Source organism: Labeo rohita, chromosome 4 (assembly GCF_022985175.1).
Source record: "Labeo rohita strain BAU-BD-2019 chromosome 4, IGBB_LRoh.1.0, whole genome shotgun sequence".
In the NCBI taxonomy this organism is placed as follows: Eukaryota; Metazoa; Chordata; class Actinopteri; order Cypriniformes; family Cyprinidae; genus Labeo; species Labeo rohita.
In genome coordinates this window covers 31,626,158-31,647,066 of record NC_066872.1, presented here as the reverse complement: position 1 = coordinate 31,647,066, position 20,909 = coordinate 31,626,158, and the positions used below count along the sequence as shown (strand labels likewise).

General features: G+C 36.1%; 2 protein-coding genes across 3 annotated transcripts in view; one reads left to right on the top strand and one right to left on the bottom strand.

Annotated features, from left to right (window-relative positions):
* Nucleotides 1-3,859, bottom strand: avpr2l (arginine vasopressin receptor 2, like). Its single transcript, XM_051107076.1, has 2 exons — nucleotides 2,525-3,859; nucleotides 1-732 (listed from the first exon to the last, which is right to left on the bottom strand). Exons 1-2 carry the CDS (start codon nucleotides 3,372-3,374, stop codon nucleotides 653-655), a joined length of 930 nt encoding a protein of 309 aa, XP_050963033.1. The 5' UTR covers nucleotides 3,375-3,859; the 3' UTR covers nucleotides 1-652.
* Nucleotides 3,860-6,209: 2,350 nt separating this feature from the next.
* apaf1 (apoptotic peptidase activating factor 1) overlaps nucleotides 6,210-20,909 on the top strand; it is a 29,968-nt gene continuing 15,268 nt past the window's right edge. Inside the window, exons 1-23 of one of the 2 annotated variants that reach the window (XM_051107701.1) lie at nucleotides 6,210-6,361; nucleotides 7,927-8,147; nucleotides 8,231-8,420; nucleotides 8,498-8,695; nucleotides 9,692-9,881; nucleotides 9,964-10,076; nucleotides 10,399-10,530; nucleotides 11,345-11,583; nucleotides 11,748-11,915; nucleotides 12,561-12,692; nucleotides 12,802-12,914; nucleotides 13,265-13,468; nucleotides 13,558-13,684; nucleotides 13,757-13,882; nucleotides 14,112-14,252; nucleotides 15,543-15,668; nucleotides 16,046-16,198; nucleotides 16,517-16,645; nucleotides 17,972-18,097; nucleotides 18,204-18,323; nucleotides 18,403-18,528; nucleotides 19,447-19,563; nucleotides 20,425-20,550. In XM_051107701.1, coding sequence (XP_050963658.1) covers nucleotides 8,010-8,147; nucleotides 8,231-8,420; nucleotides 8,498-8,695; nucleotides 9,692-9,881; nucleotides 9,964-10,076; nucleotides 10,399-10,530; nucleotides 11,345-11,583; nucleotides 11,748-11,915; nucleotides 12,561-12,692; nucleotides 12,802-12,914; nucleotides 13,265-13,468; nucleotides 13,558-13,684; nucleotides 13,757-13,882; nucleotides 14,112-14,252; nucleotides 15,543-15,668; nucleotides 16,046-16,198; nucleotides 16,517-16,645; nucleotides 17,972-18,097; nucleotides 18,204-18,323; nucleotides 18,403-18,528; nucleotides 19,447-19,563; nucleotides 20,425-20,550 — 3,234 coding nt within the window. In that variant the 5' untranslated portion in view covers nucleotides 6,210-6,361; nucleotides 7,927-8,009. Of the gene's footprint in view, nucleotides 6,362-6,455; nucleotides 6,673-7,926; nucleotides 8,148-8,230; nucleotides 8,421-8,497; nucleotides 8,696-9,691; nucleotides 9,882-9,963; nucleotides 10,077-10,398; nucleotides 10,531-11,344; nucleotides 11,584-11,747; nucleotides 11,916-12,560; nucleotides 12,693-12,801; nucleotides 12,933-13,264; nucleotides 13,469-13,557; nucleotides 13,685-13,756; nucleotides 13,883-14,111; nucleotides 14,253-15,542; nucleotides 15,669-16,045; nucleotides 16,199-16,516; nucleotides 16,646-17,971; nucleotides 18,098-18,203; nucleotides 18,324-18,402; nucleotides 18,529-19,446; nucleotides 19,564-20,424; nucleotides 20,551-20,909 lie in introns of those variants that run through there. The other variant, XM_051107700.1, reaches the window with a different exon arrangement.

The following is a 20,909-nucleotide window of genomic DNA, read 5'->3' as shown; positions in this document are numbered from 1 at the left end:
TTTGTATTTTCATTTAAATGAGGAATGAAAAATAACATTACTTTAATCACATTAAATGGATTGCAATTTACATAAGTCGGCTAAAACAATTCACAGTGTTTCATAAGTGACACAAAAGACAGTAACAGAAAAAAATATGACCGCCTGACCAGCATGACATTATATATATTACGACAATCACCTCTGCAGCTCATTTTGTGCTAAATTTATACATTTAATGGGAAATAATTATAATCACACCTTGATTTTCTTTAAATAATGAGCCATTTTTTATTGATACAAGACTCTAATGTTAATGAGGCATTTACTGTAGAATGGCTGGTTCATTACCTGTAAATGACAGGGTATATTACCACACAAAGGCGAAGTGCTATTACTCATATCCTCTGTCAGAAACTCCTAGAAAACCTCAGTCTGTGAACATCTAGTTACTTATACATTTAACTTACCACATGCACATGCAACGAAAAAAATGAAAAGGGAACAGATTTCCTTTTTTCTCTTTATAGCAGTACTTCTTATTTTAATAGGAATAAATGACCCTGACAAATTATGCAGCTACTTTCCATAGCCAAAATCACTTCACTTGCTGAGACTATATCCATGCACTCTTCAGCAGCAGGAATGGCAGGTGCTCAATGTCCGTGAGGTTTTAGCTGTAGTACAGGTAGATCCATGGGTTTGTGCAGCTGTTAAGACTGGCGAGGAGCATGATAGTGACAAACACTGGCCCTGTAGGATAGATATGACTGTAAATAAAGAATCACAGACATATATAGCAAGTGTTCAGATGTGGAACCTTTTGTGTGCACCATCTGGTGTCTACACATGATTCAGTTTAATCTGATCACGTCTTTGGTGGGCTAATGAATGGTTTTACTAATGCCAATGTATCTGCTAGATCTGAGGCTGAGCGGAGGTAGACAGTTCCCACAATAGAAAATAGTTATCATTAACAATGATAATCATAATACACATATACACACATAATACACACAGTAATCATATGATGACGTGTTCACATGAATGGGTCTTTCACATCTATGATTAGTTAAATATTGCCTAACACAGTGTAACCATGTGGTTATATACCAGTATATGGAGATGTACATTACTTTTTATTATCTAATAGGGGGCATTGTTTTATTCAACATTGCCTATTAAAATGTGTTATATTAAAACAGTTCCTTATTCAAATATTTGTATATTTTTATGTATTAAAACCTAGATATAAAGAGAAGGGTATTTAAATGTGTATGCAAAAATATGTAGAAATCTGCACTTTTATGTGTAATATTTGCAGATTTGTGGACAAATTGAGTAAAAAACATGTGGTTTTAAAAAATATTTTATAGTATTGTTGAAAGCATTTAGACCTAAACATAAAAATAATATTTTAAAAATGCAATAAACAAACAAACAAAATACAAAAATAGTATAAATGTTTACAAATACAATATTTTAAAATATTTTACAATAATATATGAAAGCAATATTTAGGATTCAGCACTTTTATTTATAATTTTTGTGGACAAACTGAGTCAAAAACTGTGGTGTGAAAATGCATTTAGACCTGAACATTTAAAAATGGCCAAAAAAATGTATATATGTACAAAATCTGTGGTGCATGTGAAAAAAGTTTTTAAATGCGTATTAAACAGTATTTAAAATGCCAAAAATATGTATAAATGTTTAGAAATATTACATTTTAAAATATTTTATGATAATATATGACAGTAATATTCAGGATTCAGTCGTTTTATTTATCATTTTTGCAGATTTGTTGACAAACTTGAGTACAAAACGTGGTTCAAATGAAAAAAAAAAAAAAAAAAAAGTTCCTTTTAAAAATATATTTTTTGTGTATTAATACCTGACCATAAAAATAATATTTTTTTTAAAAGCCAAAAGTGTGTATAATTGTTTACAAATATAATATTTAAAGTATTTTACAATAATGTATGAAAGTAATATTTAAGATTCAACACTTTTATTTATAATCTTTGCAGATTTGTGGACAAACTGAGTACAAATCTGCGATGTGAAAAAAAGTTCCTTTCAAAAAATATTTAATATATATTTTTAATGCATTTAGACCTGAACATAAAAAGAATATTTTAAAAATGCCAAAAATATGTATGTTTACAAATATAATATTTTACAATAATATATGAAAGCAATATAAATATATGGATGTGTATAAATATTTACACATACATTATTAAAAAATATTTAGTCATATTTTATGATAACATTTAGAATAAATACTTAAGATTCTGCACTTCTACAAGTAGGTGCATGGGTCACATAATCAAATAAGCAGATTTGTGACATCGATCATGTGAACTCTCAGATATTCTTCCACTGACATTTATAATGTTCTTTGAATCACAAATCATTATGCATGCATGTTTACACTCATTGTTAAACTGATAATATAATTTGCATCGAAAATGTTTTACTAAGTCAAATAAAAATGCCAAACAGAAGCCTATCACACTTTTGGGTAGCAGCTTGGACATACCTTGCGTGGGCGCACTGCTTGGACTCCAAGCTGACCAGAGCTGAACCACGAAGAATGGGCTCCAGCAGAGGGTGTACACCAGGATGATAATAAAAGTCATCTTGACAGTCTTCAGCATTGCACTTGATATGCCTTTAGAGCTGGAGCGCCCATCACCTGTGCTGCCCTGCAAGGCTTTCCTCTTCATGTTGAAATAGATCCCTGCGCAAATCTTTATCTGACAATACATCAAAATCACGGCTGGCAGAACAAACACGGACAGAGTGATCCACGTTATGTATATTCTGCTTCCCCAGGGCTCAATAAACGTCGCCCAGCAGTCGAAAACATTCTTCTCAACTTCTTGGAGAGAGAAGATGAACATCTGCGGAGCGCTGAACGCCAGGGAGACGAGCCATGCCGCGCTTATAGCAACATACCTGCGGAAAGACCCCCTGAAGAACGACACCATGGGTTTGCAGACCGCGTGATAGCGATCTATGGTCATGGCCACGATCATGTAGGTGGACGCGAACATCCCGACCACCTGGAGATACTTAACTGCTCTGCACACCAGATCGGAGCCTTTGAACCGGTGCGTAATCTCCATGGATAACTGCGGCAGGACCTGGAAGAACGCGACCACCAGGTCAGCCAGGCACAGGTGCAGAAGAAACAGTTGCGTTCGAGTGCGTCTTTTTCGTCTTTTCCAAAGGGCATGGAGGAGAAAGAAATTGCTAAATGTTGCAAGCGCGAAAATGCACCCAAGAACTGCAGCTTTCACGAGCGCAAAGTGTCCCTCGGATAAACCAAACGCTTCCCGGTGCGCGCTGGAGCAGTTGCCGCTGCTGCAATTAAGGCTATCAGCCATTGTAAATTTAATCCTGCCTTAGAAACTTAATGTGGCTGTTTAGTGTGTTATGTGAGAAGGGGTTTGACTCCTGCAGTTGAGCGCTGACGCACACGGCACGGTGCGCTATGGCGCAAATTGGTACTGAAGACTCCAATGCGACTAGCGGTACCTGTGTTCACGCACGTCAGGCATTCAGTCATACATTTAGTTACGCGCTGAACAAACACTTGACATAATTTTTTCTGCAGAATTAATTTTTTTGCGGTCAATGGCATCGCCAAAGTATATCTTTGTGAATTAATTCCCATAAGGGTTTAAGCATTTTTAATGTAATCTATGATTTGGATATTATTTGGTATTAAAGAGACAAAAGAGCGCAGCAAGTGTGATAAATGTTCTATTTACACTACCAGTCAATAGTTTTTAAACACTAAGATTTGTTTTTTTTTTTTAAAGAAGTCTCTTCTGCTCACCAAGCCTGCATTTATTTGATCCAAAATAAAGCAAAGGCAGTAATATTGAGAAATGTTTTTACTATTTAAAATAACTGTTTTCTATTTGAATATATTTTCAAATGTAATTTATTCTTGTGATCAAAGCTGAATTTTCATCTTCATTGCTCCAGTCTTCAGTTTCACATGATCCTTCAGAAATCATTCTAATATGCTGATTTGCTGTTCAAGAAAGATTTTTTATTTTTGGTATTATTAATATTTAAAACAGATGAGTACATTTTTTTCAGGATTTTTTGATGAATAGCAACATCCAAAGATCAGCATTTATCTGAAATAAAAAGCTTTTGTAACATTATACCATTCAACAGCTTGGGGTTAGTATTTTATTATTATTATTATTATTATTATTTTAAGAAATTATAAAAATGAATAATTTATTTAGCAAGGATGCTTTAAACTGATAAAAAGGTAATGCTAAAGACATTTATAATGTTATAAAAGATTTCTATTTCAGATAAATGCTGTTCTTCTGAACTCTATTCATCAAAGAAACCTGAAAATATTGTGCTCAGCTCTTTTCAACGTAATAATATTAATAATATTAATAATAAATGTTTTTGAGCAGCAAATCTGAATATTAGAATGAATTCTGAAGGATCATGTGACTGGAGTAATGATGCTAAAAATTCAGCTTTGAAATCACAGGAATAAATTACATTTAAAAATATATTCAAATAGAAAGCAGTTATTTTAAATAGTGAAAATATTTCAAATAAATTCAGGCTTGGAGAGCAGAAGAGACTTCTTTCAACACATTTAAAATCTTACTGTTCAAAAACTTTTGACTGGTAGTGTAAAATGACTTTAAATTGCTTTTTCTGTAATGCATATTAAGATGTAGATGAATGTGTTTCTTCATCAACAGATTTAGAGAAAATCTGCATTACATCATTTGATCTGCAGTGAATGGGTGCCATCAGAATGAGAGTCCAAACAGCTGATAAAAACATCACCATAATCCGCAAGTAGTTCACACGACTCCAGTTCCCCAATTAACGTCTTGAGAAGCGAAAAAACTGCTTGTAAGAAACAAATCCATCATTAAGGCATTTTAACTTTAAAACTCAAGTCTCCACAATAATGCTTTCACAAGTGAAGACGTTCATCCCCCGTTGTCCTCTCACATCAAAATACACCAACATGACTGTTTTTGCTTATAAAAAGCTGCTTGATCTATGCATATTTCTCTCCTGATTCAGACAACAGCGTTTTGCTTTACAAGATGTTAATTGATAGACTGGAGTTGTGTGGATTTCTTGTGCGTTATTGTGATGTTTTTTTTTTATCAGCTGTTTAAACTCATTATGACGGCACCCATTCACAGCAGTGGATTCATTGGTGAGCAAGTGTTGGAATGGTGAATTTCTCTAAATCTGTTCCAGTAAAGAAACAAACTCATCTGCATGTTGCATGGCCTGAAATTCATTCACTCATTCATTTATTAATGTATTTATTTTATTTCAACCTAACATGATTTAAAAAAAAAAACACCCATACTTACTGTACAGTGACAGAGACTCACGTATAACCAAACCCATCAGATAAAGTTGTATTTCTAAATATAATGTTCATGTTGAAAGTGCATATTCCTGGAGAATAATAATCAGCATTCATCACGGCCTTCATCGTTTGAGTGTGTTTGTGTGTGTTTTACTTTCAAAACACTGGGAATGAATTAACTTTGATATTTGATGAGCACTTTGACTAAAGAGGTGACTAATGAACTGCTACGACTGTATGAATTATTTGCTAATTATTTCAAGCATTTTTTTTAACTTTGCCGCAGCAGCAAAGACTTATAATTAAGCTTACTCAATGTGCAATTCTATTATAACATAATAAAGTAGGCCTATTTTTCCATTTTATTGCAGACAAAACATCTCTATAGCACAAGCGTTAAACTGTTTCAACATTTTCTACAGACATCACCTGTGTATCTTAAGATAATGAATCAATTGATCAATCACTATTACCTTTGAGCAAATAAAAACAAGAAGAATAATTAGAATAAAAAGAATAATTAATATTAACAATAACAGTTAACAAAGGTAAAAGTCAAACTTGAAGGAATGGAAATAAATAATTGTCAAAAGAGAGAAATCTTCATGAAAATAGATGGTTTTAGGGCATAATTTGGAAATCTTATTTTGTGAATTAAATATTTACCATGCATTATAAAAAATAAACCTACTATTATACATAAATATATAATTCTGAATGGACTGCATGCGTTTATCTGCCTAGTTACAGACAGACGCAACTTTGCATTACCTCAGCGTGTCACGTGACTACTCCGCGTTTCGCTATTGGTCAGCTTCGCACCGGGGAAGTTGTTTGTGTCAAAAAGCAGGAAGCGCACATTTTTAGGGGCGGACAATTGGGGTTTTAATAACTGGATTTCTTTGGAATATCGTACTGAAAGTGATTTGTCTCCGTCTACCAGGAAATAATCTGTCATGTCTCTCTGATTTTTCTCGAAGCACAATATCTGTAAGTATAACCCTGTCTATTAAAATTAATTTAACGTTAGATTTTTACTCTAACTGATCAGAAGTCAGTTAATAAACGCCACTAACGTACCATAGGCTGATTAACCACACCTGAGTCTATAAATTAAGTGTGTCGACTACATTTTCTTCTTGCTAGGCGTCCTAGTAGTTTCTCCGCTGAACTAACATGAATAAGTTTGGTGTTTTTGTTTGTTTTTTAGACGCGTTCGCTTGTTGCCATTATTCGTAGCATTTTTTATATAACGTTTATTGAGAAACCGACCGTTTGTCTTCTTACTCCGCGACATGACCGTAAGTACACGACCTACTTAACAGTATATCTACATCTGTGTTTTTGTTTGTAAAGTTTTAGTTTTGGTTTTAGAGCACTTGTTAAACAGGTATGCTAAGTTACTCATATTGTTCATAATCTTGTGATCTGTTGTTGGTTAAATGTGCTACGTTTGACAAGTCCTGTTATGCACTAGTTATCAAGTTTGAACACACTTGACTGAACTTGTTTATAATGTTTTAAAAGCAGTTGTTAGGCGCCAAGCAGTGTAGAAATTTACTGCCATGACTGTTATTTGCCATACGGAAGGGTGTTAAAACTAATACAAATATTAAGAACAAAATATATTATTGTTAAAACGAAACCAATTCATCTAAGTGACATCCTTCCGCTGAATCATATAGGGCTGTGCTTAACACAATTAACAATGTTTTGAGCTGCTCAGTTGTTGCTACAAGTCTAATAATTAGTAATAGTTATCTATTAATTACGTTAGTTTATTAAAACCCATCCTTCCGCTAGAAAACATAGTCCGTGGCATAATTAATAAATTGGCGATCAGCGCTGCGCATTGATATGATTCATCTGTTACTATTTAGTAGGGTTTGATGTGCTGACCATTCAGTCGTTTAAAAAAAAAAATCATTAAGGAGCAGGTTGTCCTAAAATTTCCAAATGGACCATGGCTACCTGTACGACTTTTGTTGACCTGGGGCCAGTTGCATAAAAGGTTAAGACTAGTCTTAAAAGTAAGCCAGCTATTTTTTTTCTTTAAAGCTGGTCGTCATTATTTAAATTCAGTTACATAAAAATGTAGATTAGTCTAAGTTGAATCCAAAAAATAAGACTGATTACCCTTTGGCTAACTGCTAGCTGGTCAAACTAGCTCTTAAGACACTGTCTTAACATAGAGGCTAAGTTTATGCAACTGGCCCCTGGGGCTGCATTACAGAATTCCCATCCGGAAGGCCTGTTCACACCAAGAATGTTAACTATATTCGCATCCGCAGTCCACACCAATTCCACAAATTGTTCCACTTCCACAAATCGTCCTTAAAGTGGTGTCAGTGATGTTTTTGGTTATCAGCTGTGGTGTGGACTTCTCTATACTTATATAATTACTGAAACTTGGTGTAAACACGCACTGAGTTCTAAATTAGGATCTGAAAAATGAAGTGATCCAAGTAAGATTCTAACAAAAATCACCATGAAGTGTTCAGAGTCTGTATTATAGCCCCAGATTTAGTGGTTAATTTGCATGTGCTCTCTCACAGTTCAATGTATCCTGCCCTGTTGCGCTAAGTAACCGTAATATAAGTGCAGTGTTCCTCAGAAGAGCACTGCGGCTTATGTGGAGATGGAGGAACGTGCTCGCAGCTGCCTGCTGCGCTCCAAAGCCACTCTGGAGCAGGACATCAAAGCCTCCTACTTGATGGACCACATGGTCAGCGACGGCGTCTTGACGACTGATGAAGAAGCAAGGGTGCTTAGCAAGGTTTGTGTTGTGGTGTTCAACCGTGCTTCATTTTACTTCCATGAAAAGTAAATGTGAGTCAAGTTTTCCTTCTGCTTTTCCAGCCTACTAGAAAAGAGCAGGCCGCAGTCCTACTGGAGGTGCTTTTGAGGAAAGACAACAGGGCCTACATCTCCTTCTACAATGCGCTGATCAGGGAGAGTTATGGGGATCTGGCTAACCTTCTTCATAGTGACCTGCCTCTGCTCAGCCCTGAGGGAGAGAGGAGCTTTGCTGATGGAGTGTCTCATACTGGTAACCACACGGACATGAATGAACTTGTTTTTGAAGTAGGTTAGTGTTAGGTTCTAGAGTTTGTGTTTTCGTTGTAGTCCAGGCGATTCTGAGTGAAGGTGGGGTGCCTCAGAGACCCGTGGTGTTTGTGAGTCGACCTGCTCTGCTCAACCTGATCCGAGAGAAGCTGTACCGGTTGAAGAGTACGCCAGGATGGGTCACTGTGTTTGGCATGGCGGGCTCAGGGAAGTCTGTGATGGCTGCCGAGGCTGTTCGAGACCATGCTCTCATTAAGGGTAATGACTTAACACTATTTAGGATTGTCATTTATTATTTTTATATATATATTTATTATTTTTATATATATATATAATTTTTTTTTTTTTTTTTTTTTTAAAAGGCTTTTTTGTGTTTTGAACAAATTGACAAAAAAACAAATTTTTTAAGAGTTTTTCTAAAAGAGTACTATACGCTCTCTTGTTTATTTTATAAATTCTACGTTTTTAAGTTTGTCTTTATTTTTATTTATTCATTCATTTGTTTATTTTTGTAATACTGTAATGGATTCTAAAAGTGATAGGAAAATTAATTCAGCTAAAAATAAAATTGAGAGTGTGAATGTATGTTTCGAGTTTATTTTCTAAAAGACAATGGGCCTAAAAGTGCCCATATGTTTTATTTTTCTGTTATTTTATTAATTTAGAATTTTGTTTTAAGCTTTTTATTTGTTTGTGTTTGTCTTAATTTTTTTATTAATTTTTAAAAATTTGTATTTGTAATACTATATTTAATTTTTCTTTGTTTATTTTATTAATTCTGTATTTTTTTAAGCTTTTATTTATTTTGATGTTTTAGTATTTTTATTAATTTTCTTTGTCTTTTTAAATACATTTTTAATACTATATATAAAATTCTAAAAGTGATAGAACCAAAGTAATTCAGCTAAAAATAATTTGAGTGTGAAAGTATGTTTTTTTTTTTTTTTTTTTTTTTTTTTTTTTTTTTTTTTTTTTTTTTTTTTTCCCTAAAAGACTACAGTGCTTATCTGCTCTTATGTTGTTTTTCTCACTGTTGCTCAGTGTTTAACTTATTTTGTTTGTTTTAATTTTGTTTTAGTGTTTGTCTTTTTGTATATTTATTTGCTTTACTTTTTTAAAAATTGTAATTCTATAATATTGTGAAAGTGGTAGGACAAATTAATTCAATTAAAAATACAGTAAGTGAAAGTATGTTTTTCTAAAAGACTATGGAGCTGAAAGTGCCTATATAATTTGTTTATCTCTGTTTCTCAGAGTGTTTTCCAGGTGGTGTTCACTGGCTTTCTGTTGGCCAGTGTGAGCGGGCAGACCTTTTGGTAAGGATGCAGTCTCTATGTTTCTGTTTGGAGCAGGGTCAAAGTTCAGACACCAGTCAGCGGCCACCCTGCTCTGTGGAGGAGGCCAAAGAACGCCTGCGGTTCCTGATGCTCCGCAGGTTCCCCAGGTGTGTACTGGAAGGATATGGTCTTGATTCACTTTGTTTACTCAGAACAGATCTGAACCTTTCTCTTATGTTCATCCATCAGGTCCCTGCTGATTCTAGATGACGTCTGGGACAGCTCTACTCTCAGGTCCTTTGATATCCAATGTAGAGTTCTTCTGACCACTCGCAATCGAGGTCTGGCTGACTCCGTAAGCGGTGGGTAGTTCATTGTAGTGCATCCAGTTTGCATTTCACAGATGGATTCTGGACCAGCTACACAGAGAGTGGTTATTTCTAAATGTCTAGTGTCTAGGTGGATCTTGTGCCTGCTTACGTTGCTGCTTCCATTGCAAATCCGGAACTAAATGAAGTTACATAAAACTCTGATAATGGAGAGCAGCTGGGCTTAGAGATAAGCTATTATGAGAGAGATGTTCCTTTGTCTCTGCTGTTGCGGTTATCTTGCTTAATTCATTTAACATCCTAAATTCATTCAAAAATAAGATTCATGTTTGTGTGTGCTTCTGTTTGTGTGTAGGTGCAAGGTTCGAAGTGCCCGTTGAGAGCGGTTTAGATGAGGAGAAAGCCCTGGAAATTCTTGCTTTGTATGTTAACGGGAAACCACAGAAACTTCCAGAACAGGCCCGTAGCATTGTGAGCGAATGTAAAGGTACAAATTGCCATTTTGTTGCAAAACTGAAAATCAAACAGCTTATCACATGACCCATACATGATCTGACCCACTCTTTGTTAATTAGGGCTGGTATTGTCCACTACCTCACTGTACAATGTCATAGTCACTTTAACATAGATATCTTGCTTGTAACTGGTTCTGAAGTTATTTTTATGTTTAATGCTAAATTAAATTAATTGATTTTTATTTTGTACTGTGTTTTTATGTATAATATGTGACCCTGGACCACAACCAGTCATAAGCAGGACGGGTATATTCATAGCAATATCCAACAAAACATTGTATTGGTCAAAATTATTGATTTTTCTTTTATGCCAAAATCATTAGAGTATTAAGTAAAGATCATGTTCCATGAAGATATTTAAGTTTCATACCGTAAATGCATCATTTCATTTTTTGATTGGTAATATGCCTTGCTAAGAACTGCTTGAAACAATTTAAAGGTGATTTTTCTCAATATTCTGTTTAGTTGTGTGTGTTTTTTGTTTTTTTTTTTTTTTTTTTTTTTTTTTTTTTGGCACCCCAGAATCCAAATGCGCAAATAGTTGCATCTCGGCCAAATATTATGCCATCCTAACAAATCATACATCAATGGAATGGTTATTTATTCAACTTTCAGATTTTTTTTTTTTTTTTTTTTTTTTTTTTTTGTTTTATTTTTTTCCCCCTTTATCTATCACCTTTGAATAACAATTCAGTAATAGCGTTTAACGCTATGGTATAATATTGAAGTACCATTAGTGATGTAGTTTACACCTCTGACCATTGTAGATGTTTCTCTTCCTTTTAGGTTCTCCCTTGGTTGTTTCTCTGATTGGAGCTCTATTAAGGGAGTTCCCTGACCGCTGGACCTACTACCTGCGACAGCTGCAGAAGAAGCAATTCAAGCGGATCCGCAAGTCATCGTCCTACGACTATGAAGCACTGGACCAAGCCATGGATGCCAGCCTGCAGGTTTTGGAGCCCGAACACCAAGATCTGTACAGAGACCTTAGCGTCATGCAAAAAGACGTCAAAGTGCCTGCAAAGGTCAGACCAAAAATATTTTGCCAGATATTAAAATAATGCTAGATACAGAATCAATGCTGTAAATTTTAAATTTTAAATGTACTTTTATTCCGCTTTATTAAACATGCAAGTGTGACATAAGCATTCTTTGTTCATGTAAACTAGTCTGTTGTTGGCTTTTGCAGGTTCTGTCAGTGCTGTGGGGTCTTGAGTTGGAGGAGGTGGAGGACGTCCTGCAGGAGTTTGTGAATAAATCTCTGCTGTTTCGAGACTGTAACCAGCGACCCTACCACTACTACCTTCATGATCTGCAACTAGACTTTCTCATCGAACAGAATCGTGATCAAATTGCTGTAAGTTATGTTGCAGTTATGAGCCGTGGATTTATTGATTTATTTACTGTATATCACACTGCTGCTACACAGATCTAATATAAGCGTGATTTCAGTCCCAGCAGTTTACCTTCAACTTTTTAACAAACTTGTGTGTATTTGGCAGTTTAAATGCAATAAGACATGAAAGAACTTAGAAAGTACTCGTATGAAAGTACTCGTATGTCGTGTGACAGTCGCTTTCTGTGTGTGCGCTTTGGACGTGTGTGCTCAAATCTGTATATCAGAAGTTTAAACTAAAAGAGTTTAAAACGCATGATTTTAGCATGATAGACATAATCAAAGCCAAACAGATGTTTTTTTAAGCAGCATATTTGAGCTACAAGCTGTAAATGTGCAGCTCTATTCTGGAAAATGGGGGTGAGGGACAGCAACTCATTTGCATTTAAAGAGACATGCATGCAAAAAGCGTGTTTCTGCTTCCACTCAAAATAGGCATTTTCAAAGTGATATAATAAATGATCTAGAAGGTATTTTAAGCTGAAACTTCAGACACATTCTGGGGACAGCTGAGACTTGTATTACATCTTGTAAAAAGGGGCATAATAGGTCTCCTTTAAGAGAGACCACCAAAGAACAAGGTCTGAATTGTCATATTTCCTCTAGGAACTGCATAAAAAGATTGTCCGTCAATACCAGCAGTTCTATAATGAAAGGCCACCCAACTCTGGAGATGTAGACTGTTTGTATTGGTACCGCTTTCTACCGTACCACATGGGTAAAGCAGGACTGTCTAAGGTAATGTTACAGAATATGACTATGTAGAGTTTATGGACTTTATGGAGTTTATGTAGAATCTTCTAATGATTACTGGTACATCATGAACATTTCAGTTCTCTCATTTCAGGAGCTTTATTCACTGATGTTTTCCTTGGACTGGGTCAAAGAGAAAGCTCAGATCATGGGATCTGCCCATCTAATCAACGACTATGTAGAATATGGTGAAATGCTAGACAAAAGGTATACATACTGTTAAAATGTGACGACTTATTGGTGTTCCTCACAGGTGCACATCTTAATCAGTTTAGAAGTGACTGATCAAAGTTTTTACATGGGAAAAGGCAAAAAATACAATTTGTATAAACAGGCCAGATTGCTAAATGTCACTTTATTTAATTGTTGGGCCTGAGTCTGGGCACCCATACTTGTGATAAACATGTTTGACTTTTTAACTTTAATGTTATAAACTTTTTATATGTATATAAATAATGTTAGAGTCTGATACATTTTAAACAGATTCTAAAAATGAACTTAAAACTAAGATAACGGTTTAACTCTTCGTCCTTCTGTTCCGTTTAGTAACTGATAAGTTGTGGTGTTTTCACACAGAATAGTGAGGTGAGACTGCAGTTTCAAGAGTTCCTGTCTTTAAACGGACATCATTTAGAGCAGAGGCCATTTCCTGATGTAGTGCAGTTGGCTCTTTCCCAGTCAGCGCATTCAGAGGTTTACAGACAGGCCTTGATGCAGGCACAGAAAAGGGCCAGCAGAGGGCAGCTCTATCTAGACTGGGTGTATGTATCTCACACTGTCTCACACTTTCATGTAGCAGATTGATTTGAAAATAGAATGGTTTTAATTTTAAAATGTTTTGAATCTTCAGGAACGCAAATAATCAGGACAGTTTGTCCCGGCTGGTCGTGCATCCTCATCAGGGGTCTGTCTACTATGCTTGCTTCTCCAAAGATGGGAGTAAAATCGCCTCTTGTGGGGCCAACAAAGCGCTGCGGGTAAATATCCAGTTTGTGTCCTGATAGCGCAGTGTTATGTGATTGCCAAATGTGTCTGTTTGTACTCAACAGGTGTTTAAAACAACCTCTGGAGAAAAACTTCTGGAGCTTCAAGCTCATGACGAAGATGTTCTGTGCTGTGCCTTCTCTCCAGATGACCGTTATATTGCAACCTGCTCTAGTGACAGGAAGGTTAAGGTTAGTGTGTTTGTCTCTGTGCCCACTTGTGGGTCAGTATCTTTCTGTAGGGTAATAGCTTGCTCCAGAATTTTTTTAAATTTGCATCCTCATGCTGTTACAAACATGTTTACTTTACTTAATTTTCTATCTTTTTGTTGGTCAGTCTGTACTGTCACTATGTGGGAAAGTTCTGTAAACACTCATTAAAAATCATGAAGGACAGTAAGAAGTGTTTTGTTTGTTGTAGTTGTGGAATGTTGAGCGAGGTATTCTTATCAGAGAGTTTGCGGAGGAACATGAGGAACAGATAAACCACTGCCAGTTTACCAACACAGGCCGACGTGTCCTGCTGGCCACCTGCTCAAATGACACATTCACCAACACTAAGGTGAGATGGTTTTTAGAGCTTGATATCTCATATCTTATAAATGCTGTTCTTTGGATAATTCTATTAATCAAAGAATCCCGGAAAAATGTATGCAACTGTTTTTGATGATGATGGAAAGTGTTTCTTGAACAGCAAATTAGCATATTATAATTTCTGAAGGATCATTTTTTGACACTGAAGAAACTGGAGTAATGATGCTGAAAATTAAGCTTCACATGAATAAATTACATTTAAAAAAAGTATTCAAATAGAAAGCAGTTATTTTAAATATTACAAATATTTCACAACAATGGATCAAATAAATGCAGGCTTGGTGAGCAGAAGAGAATTCTTAAAGAATTTTTGCATTTTAGAATTCCTTGTTACATTTTTAGTACATTTTTAATACTGAAATTTATTACAAAATTTGTCAGTGTGAAACTTTGAACTACAGTGTTGTATGAGTACTTAGGAAGTAAAATTGTAATGAACCAAGTATGTGTAACGCTAGGCATATTTCTTTACAGTCATGATTTATTCAAGTTTTTTCAATAGCCACTCAAGTGAAACGTTTTCTCTGTGATTCAGAGAACTTGACTAAGTTCATGGCCGTTTCTAAAATTCTTTAATAAACTCTCCTCAAAAGAATGGCCAGTGCATAGCTGTGCATAAAGCAGGTGTGTAGTAGAGGCGCTCCAAAGAGTTTGATAATTAAATATCTGCACTTTTTTTTTTTTTTTTTTTTTTTTTTTTTTTTTTTTTTTCCCCGTACCCTCCATTTCCTCTTTCCACATTTAGAATCAGATTTGGTGAAAATGAGTAATGAGAATGACAGCTGGTAGGACGTTCGCTCGGAACAGCAGAGGAGGGGAACGGGGCAGCCGTGTAATTTTACAGCTTGTGAAATTTGCAGAGAATTGTGGGAGATCAGTAGGAGTGTGACAGCAGGAGTCTGCAGTTGAGCTGTATTCATTTGAGGGTGCGAAAACGCAGAGTGAGCGAGCACGGGTGTCAAAAACGTAATGAGAGCATCCCCCCCCAGTGGAGGCGTGAGCACAAAAGGGGCATTTCGTGGAATATCTCTGCATGAGGAGCGAAAGAAACACCCTGAAATGAGATTTAGAGAACGTAACAGCATATGTGTTAAACAGAAGAGACATCCTGCAGACTAAATGTTCTTCTCTTATATAGGCTGTACTATTCAATAGACCCTGACCGAGTGATCAAGACCCCTACACAAAGCAAACGTTATCCCTTTCTTATTTGTCTTACCTTTTTGCCCTTATTCACTTCTTTCCGTCTGTCTTGCAGTTATGGAACCCTAACAAGTCAACCTCTCAGAACACTATGTTTGGACACATGGAACCTGTCAATCACTGTTGCTTTTCTCCTAACGACGCCTACCTCGCCACTTCGTCCAGTGATGGCACCTTGAAGGTTTCTTGACTTTTCTTTTCTTAATTGGATTTGCTTAATGGCAAGTGTTTTACTTGCCTTTTAAATCGCCTTTAAAGTTGTCCAAATGAAGTTCTTGGCAATGCATATTACTAACCAAAAATTAAGTACAAAATATCTTAATGGAACATGATCTTTACTTAATATCCTACATGATTTTTGGCGTAAAAGAAAAATCAATTTAATTTTGACCCTTACAATGTATTTTTGGCTATTGCTACAAATATACCCGTGCTATTTAAGACTAGTTTTGTGGTCCAGGGTCACATTTATTGTATTTGATTATGTGTCAAACTGCTGGATCATCTTTTATCGGTTCTCTTATCTGTTTCTTGCTCTGTTTTTTTTGTGTCTGTCAGCTGTTTGAGGTGCAATCTGCGAATGAGTGGAAATCAATCGACGTTGATAGTTTTTTCCCAGAGAGTGACGAAGAAATAAAAGCCATCGTGAAATGCAGCACTTGGTCGGCCGATGGCTCACGCATCATTTGTGCTGCCAGAAACGCTGTTTTTGTAAGTGATTTTGCGAGTGGTGTTGTGAAATGAGAGGAGTTGGCATCACCACTTGATATTTTTGATATGGTGCCTGTAACAGCTTTTTATATATATTTATTTTAATCTGATTCACATCAGTCATGCAAACACTTAAATTTAACAGGTATAATCAATGATAATTTAATTCAATGCAAAAATTCAAATGAATGCGTTCATAAAACACAAATTCCCCTCAGATTTAATTCAAAAGAATGTGTTAATGTGTGGGTATTCCCATTTCCCATGTGTTCATGGTTTGTGTGGTAACTGTATATTTTCTGTGTTGTATGCTTATAGGTGTTTGATGTAGAGACGTCAGACATGCTGTTGGAGATGAAGACGAGTCGTCTGAGCACAGTACAGTACTGCCACGCGTGTCCCAACAGCAGCCTGCTGGCTGTTGCGCTCTCTCATTACACTGTAGAGGTACAGCACAACATTGAAGTTTGAAAAGCAGCATTTCCAAACACATTAGTGATTTTGTTTCCATATAATAGCTTTGTGTGTCCAAAAGAACAAAGTCTTTAATATTCACTTGAAATTATTCACTTAATGTCTTTTCATAAAGGCTGTATTGGATTGAAAATACAGTAAGAACAGTAATACTGAGATATTTAAAATAACTTTTGTTCTTTAATGTTTAAATGCAACTTATTTCAGTGACAAATATGAATTTTCAGTAGCCATTACTTTAGTCTTGTCGGGTAATCCTTCAGAAATCATTGTAATATGATGATTTGATGCTAAATATTTTATTTTACTGTGAAAACGGTTGCGCTGTTTTTTTTTTTTTTTTTTTTTTGCTAAATGCAGTTGAAAAGTACTATTTATTTGAAAATCATTTGTAAGCATCTTTGTCATTAGATCAGTTTAATGCATCCTTGCTGAATAAAATCATTACTTTAAGAATCTTACGGACTCCAGACATGTGAACAGAAATGTCATAGAAAACCGGCAGTGCAGGCTCGCATAAGTTGGGGCCCTTTAAAATCAGTTTTATTTTCCCAAATCCCCAAATCCCCCCCCATTTCTGTTTGTTTTTCTATGCCAAACAGCATGTCTAATTAACTGAAATCATGAAACTTACAATATTACACAATTTATTAAAGGTTTAACAAAAATTACATTAAGGCCCTATGAAATGTTTTTTCTTTCATTCTCAGTTTTTTTTTTTTTTTTTTTTTTTTAAACCAAATTCTGTTTTCCATTATCAATTTAAAAAGGTTTATTTTATTTATTTTTTCCAGAAATACTGTTGTGTATTTACATTTTTCAGCTAAATAAATTGAACCGTTTTCTGGTAAATATTTATTAAAAGTTCCAAAAATAATTTTATTAGTACTATGACTACAGTGAAATTATTTGTCAGAGTTTCTTCAAGTTAAACCAAACCTTTTTTGACTGGCTCCTTTTTTTTTTTTTTTTTTTTTTTTTTTGTTTTGTGTTTTGTTTTATTCATCCAAACTTTGGCATTATACAGTAAATTACAACTGGAATTTGCGGTTCCGTCCTCGTTTTCCGCTTTGTGGAAATCATCGGGCCCTACAAAGCACACGTAGACATGTTGGTTGTGTTCTAACCTTGTCATACGTCAGCAAATAACAGCGTTAACGTAGGGTTTACAGATGTTACGGTGTAAAATCTCACATCTGAATTACCTTTAAGTATTAAGAATGTACAGTGTAAAACATGGTGTAAGGTAATCCTGATTTGTGTTAATGCTGAGATTTTATTTATCTTTTTTGTTTTAAGTTGTGGAACTTTGAGACCAGTAAAAAGAAAGCCGAATGCAACGGTCACCTAAGCTGGGTTCATTGTGTCCAGTTTTCACCTGACGGCTCGCTCCTGCTGTCCTCCTCTGATGACCAGACCATCAGGGTAAGCTGTCTTCGCTCCCTCTTTTCCTGTAGTGTGACAATTTTTTTGCAGTTATTTTTTGAACAGTATTGACCTGTTATCACAACAAGTGTCAACGCTTGTCTAGCTGTGGGAGACGGATCGGGTTCACACCTCCTCTGCCGCGGCTCTGAAGAGGGATTCTGATGTTCTCTTTTCCCAAAGCGACATTACAATAGTGGCACCAGACAGCAGAAACCGATTACAGGTACTGTCCACTTGCTCACTCGGTTTTTTGACTGCCTGCATGTGTATATGACATGTAACGTTGCATTGTGTTCAATCAGGTACGGACTGGATCAACAGGCGCCGTTCTGTTTGAGAGTGAAGAGTTCCCATCCAGGATTCGCTGTACGTGTATCAGTAGAAATGCTTCATTTGTGGCCTTGGGAACTGAGGACGGAACTGTACAGGTATTTTATCTCACCTGTAGGGTATAGTCTCATAACGGTCTCATCCTTATATTATGCTCAATTTCTTAGGTTTTTGGATGAGCATGCAAAGCACTCTGGGTAAAAATAGCCTTCAGGATGCTTGTGGGTGTTTTGACTCACCTCCGGCAATGAGATTTGCAACGGCTGTCAACTGCACTCAGCCCTCTAATCTCTCGCCCTTCCTTTCCCAAACCCGTCCCTTCCCTTCTTTCTCTACTGAATGTCGTCGTGCTGGAGGCGAGCGTTGTCCTCCTGTGTTGCACAGTGTGTACTGTAGTGTAATAGATGTGACTGGTGCGTCAGGGACAGCGGGGACGCCTAGAGGTAACAGCTGACTGATAGAATAATCGGTGTTCTCTCAATCTTGCGCTACACCAGTTTACTGCCAAACAACCATTTATTTAGATTGCTTCTCTCCATCTCTGCCTGATTGTCTGTGTTCACCTGAAAGAGAGATGGACAGATGGATTTAGATAAGCAGTTAAATGTGTAAAATGACTAAAAATGCTGCCGTTGTTTACCCCACACAGTTACAACAGTCTTTTTAACTTGGCTTAAATTTATTCCTATTTATATTTAAGCAGTAGTCGTTTTTGTGGTAATTGTGGCGTTGATAAACCTGACTGTTTTAACTGGAACTTGCAGCTTTTTTTAATATAAAGAAGGCTACCCTTTATCTGCAGTAACGTTGGTGCCATTATGAAACACCAGAGGGCGCCAGATTGTTACTGGACTGTGCAGAACATGCAAGCATGAACGGCTCACTGCTAAAGCAACTGTCTTGCAGTAAATTCAGTTAGTCCATAATGCATGTCTTTTTTCACCAAGGAGAGCCCTGATGTTATTGAAGTGAGTGGGGAAAAGTTGAAAGATGAGGTCTTTTATATGTGTGCACAGACAGGAAGAGTGAAAGTTAGACAGTTTCTGAAGAGCGTTGGATGGAGAGCCTTGCAGCTGCTGAACTTACAGCGTGATTTTGTGCTGGCCCTAGGGCTAGAGACAGGTACAGTGCAGGTATGGTGAGTGGCAAGTGTGTGAATTTTCAATTACAATGTTAAAAAAAATCTTTTTGAAATGATGCTTTTGAACTTCTCAAAGAATTGTGGGGGAAAAAAACTCGTTTCCACTAAAATATTAAGCAGCAAAGCTGCTTCCAGCATTAATAAGAAAAGGTTCTTGAGCACCAAATCATCATATTAGACTGATTCTGAAGAGTAATGTGACTTTTTAATGCTGACGTCGTTATTTGTGTTCCTGTACCTTGACTCTTCACCGCATTTGATCACATAAGGGATGCTCACGCAAGCCCACAACGCCAGTCCGCAAGCACAGATACCTCTTATTTACTTTCCAAAAACACAGCACGCTCTCCTGTAGCCCCAGGCAGCTTTTGAAGTTTGCGTTTTGAAGCTTTAGATGCGGCAGAGAGGGCTGATAGTCAGTCTGGCTTTTCTGAATGCCAGACACAGAGGGGCAAACCATCTCACCTTTAAGTGTGCTCTTATAAATGGTCTTAATCACATGATGCATTAACTTCTGAACTTTGAGATTATAGTGTAGTGTCTTTAGTAGTTTAGGCTTACTAAAGGTCGTTTTGAGTTCAATGCAGGGTGCAGAATCTCTTAGATAATGCATTCGTTACTTCTGCATTCAATGCCTTTTTTGGGGGTTATATCAATGTCAAATTTTCTCCCCTTTGACTTTGACTTTTTTTCTTTACTATTTTTAAGGGTTAATTTAAATTTCAGTAGTGCCATGCAAAATGACAGTACACAATCTAGTAAACTCAAAAAAAAAAAAAAAAAAAAAAAAAGTTGCGATTAAAAAGTTGCAGTAGCATTTGAACAATGTTTTGCATTGTCTATGTGTCTGAAGGTGTTGGAGGTTCCATCTGGAAAAACATCACTGAAGCTTACGGGTCACACTAGGACTGTTCACCACTGTCAGTTCACCGATGATGGTGAAACCCTTATCACGTCCTCAGAAGACACCACTGTCCGGGTAATTCACTTTTAACTGTTTCTCAGAATGAAGATGTGGTCTCTTTGTGTAGTTCTTTAGTCAAGTGTCTAAGGCTACGTTCACACTGCAGACTATATATATATATATATATATTTTTTTTAATTAATTTTTTTTTTTTTTTTTTTTTTTTAATTTTTTTTTTTTTTTTTCACTCTCATGCCACTCTGATCTGGTTTTTCTCATGATATTGTGAATGGCACGAACCAAATGGAATTCAGTCTTTTTATTTCCAGTTTGTGCCCTTTCCATGTGTAGTACTAAACCCGATACAGGTCAGATATTTTGCAGTCCGACCGTAGTGTGAACAGTCACATCAGAATTCATTTGACTTCTAAGTC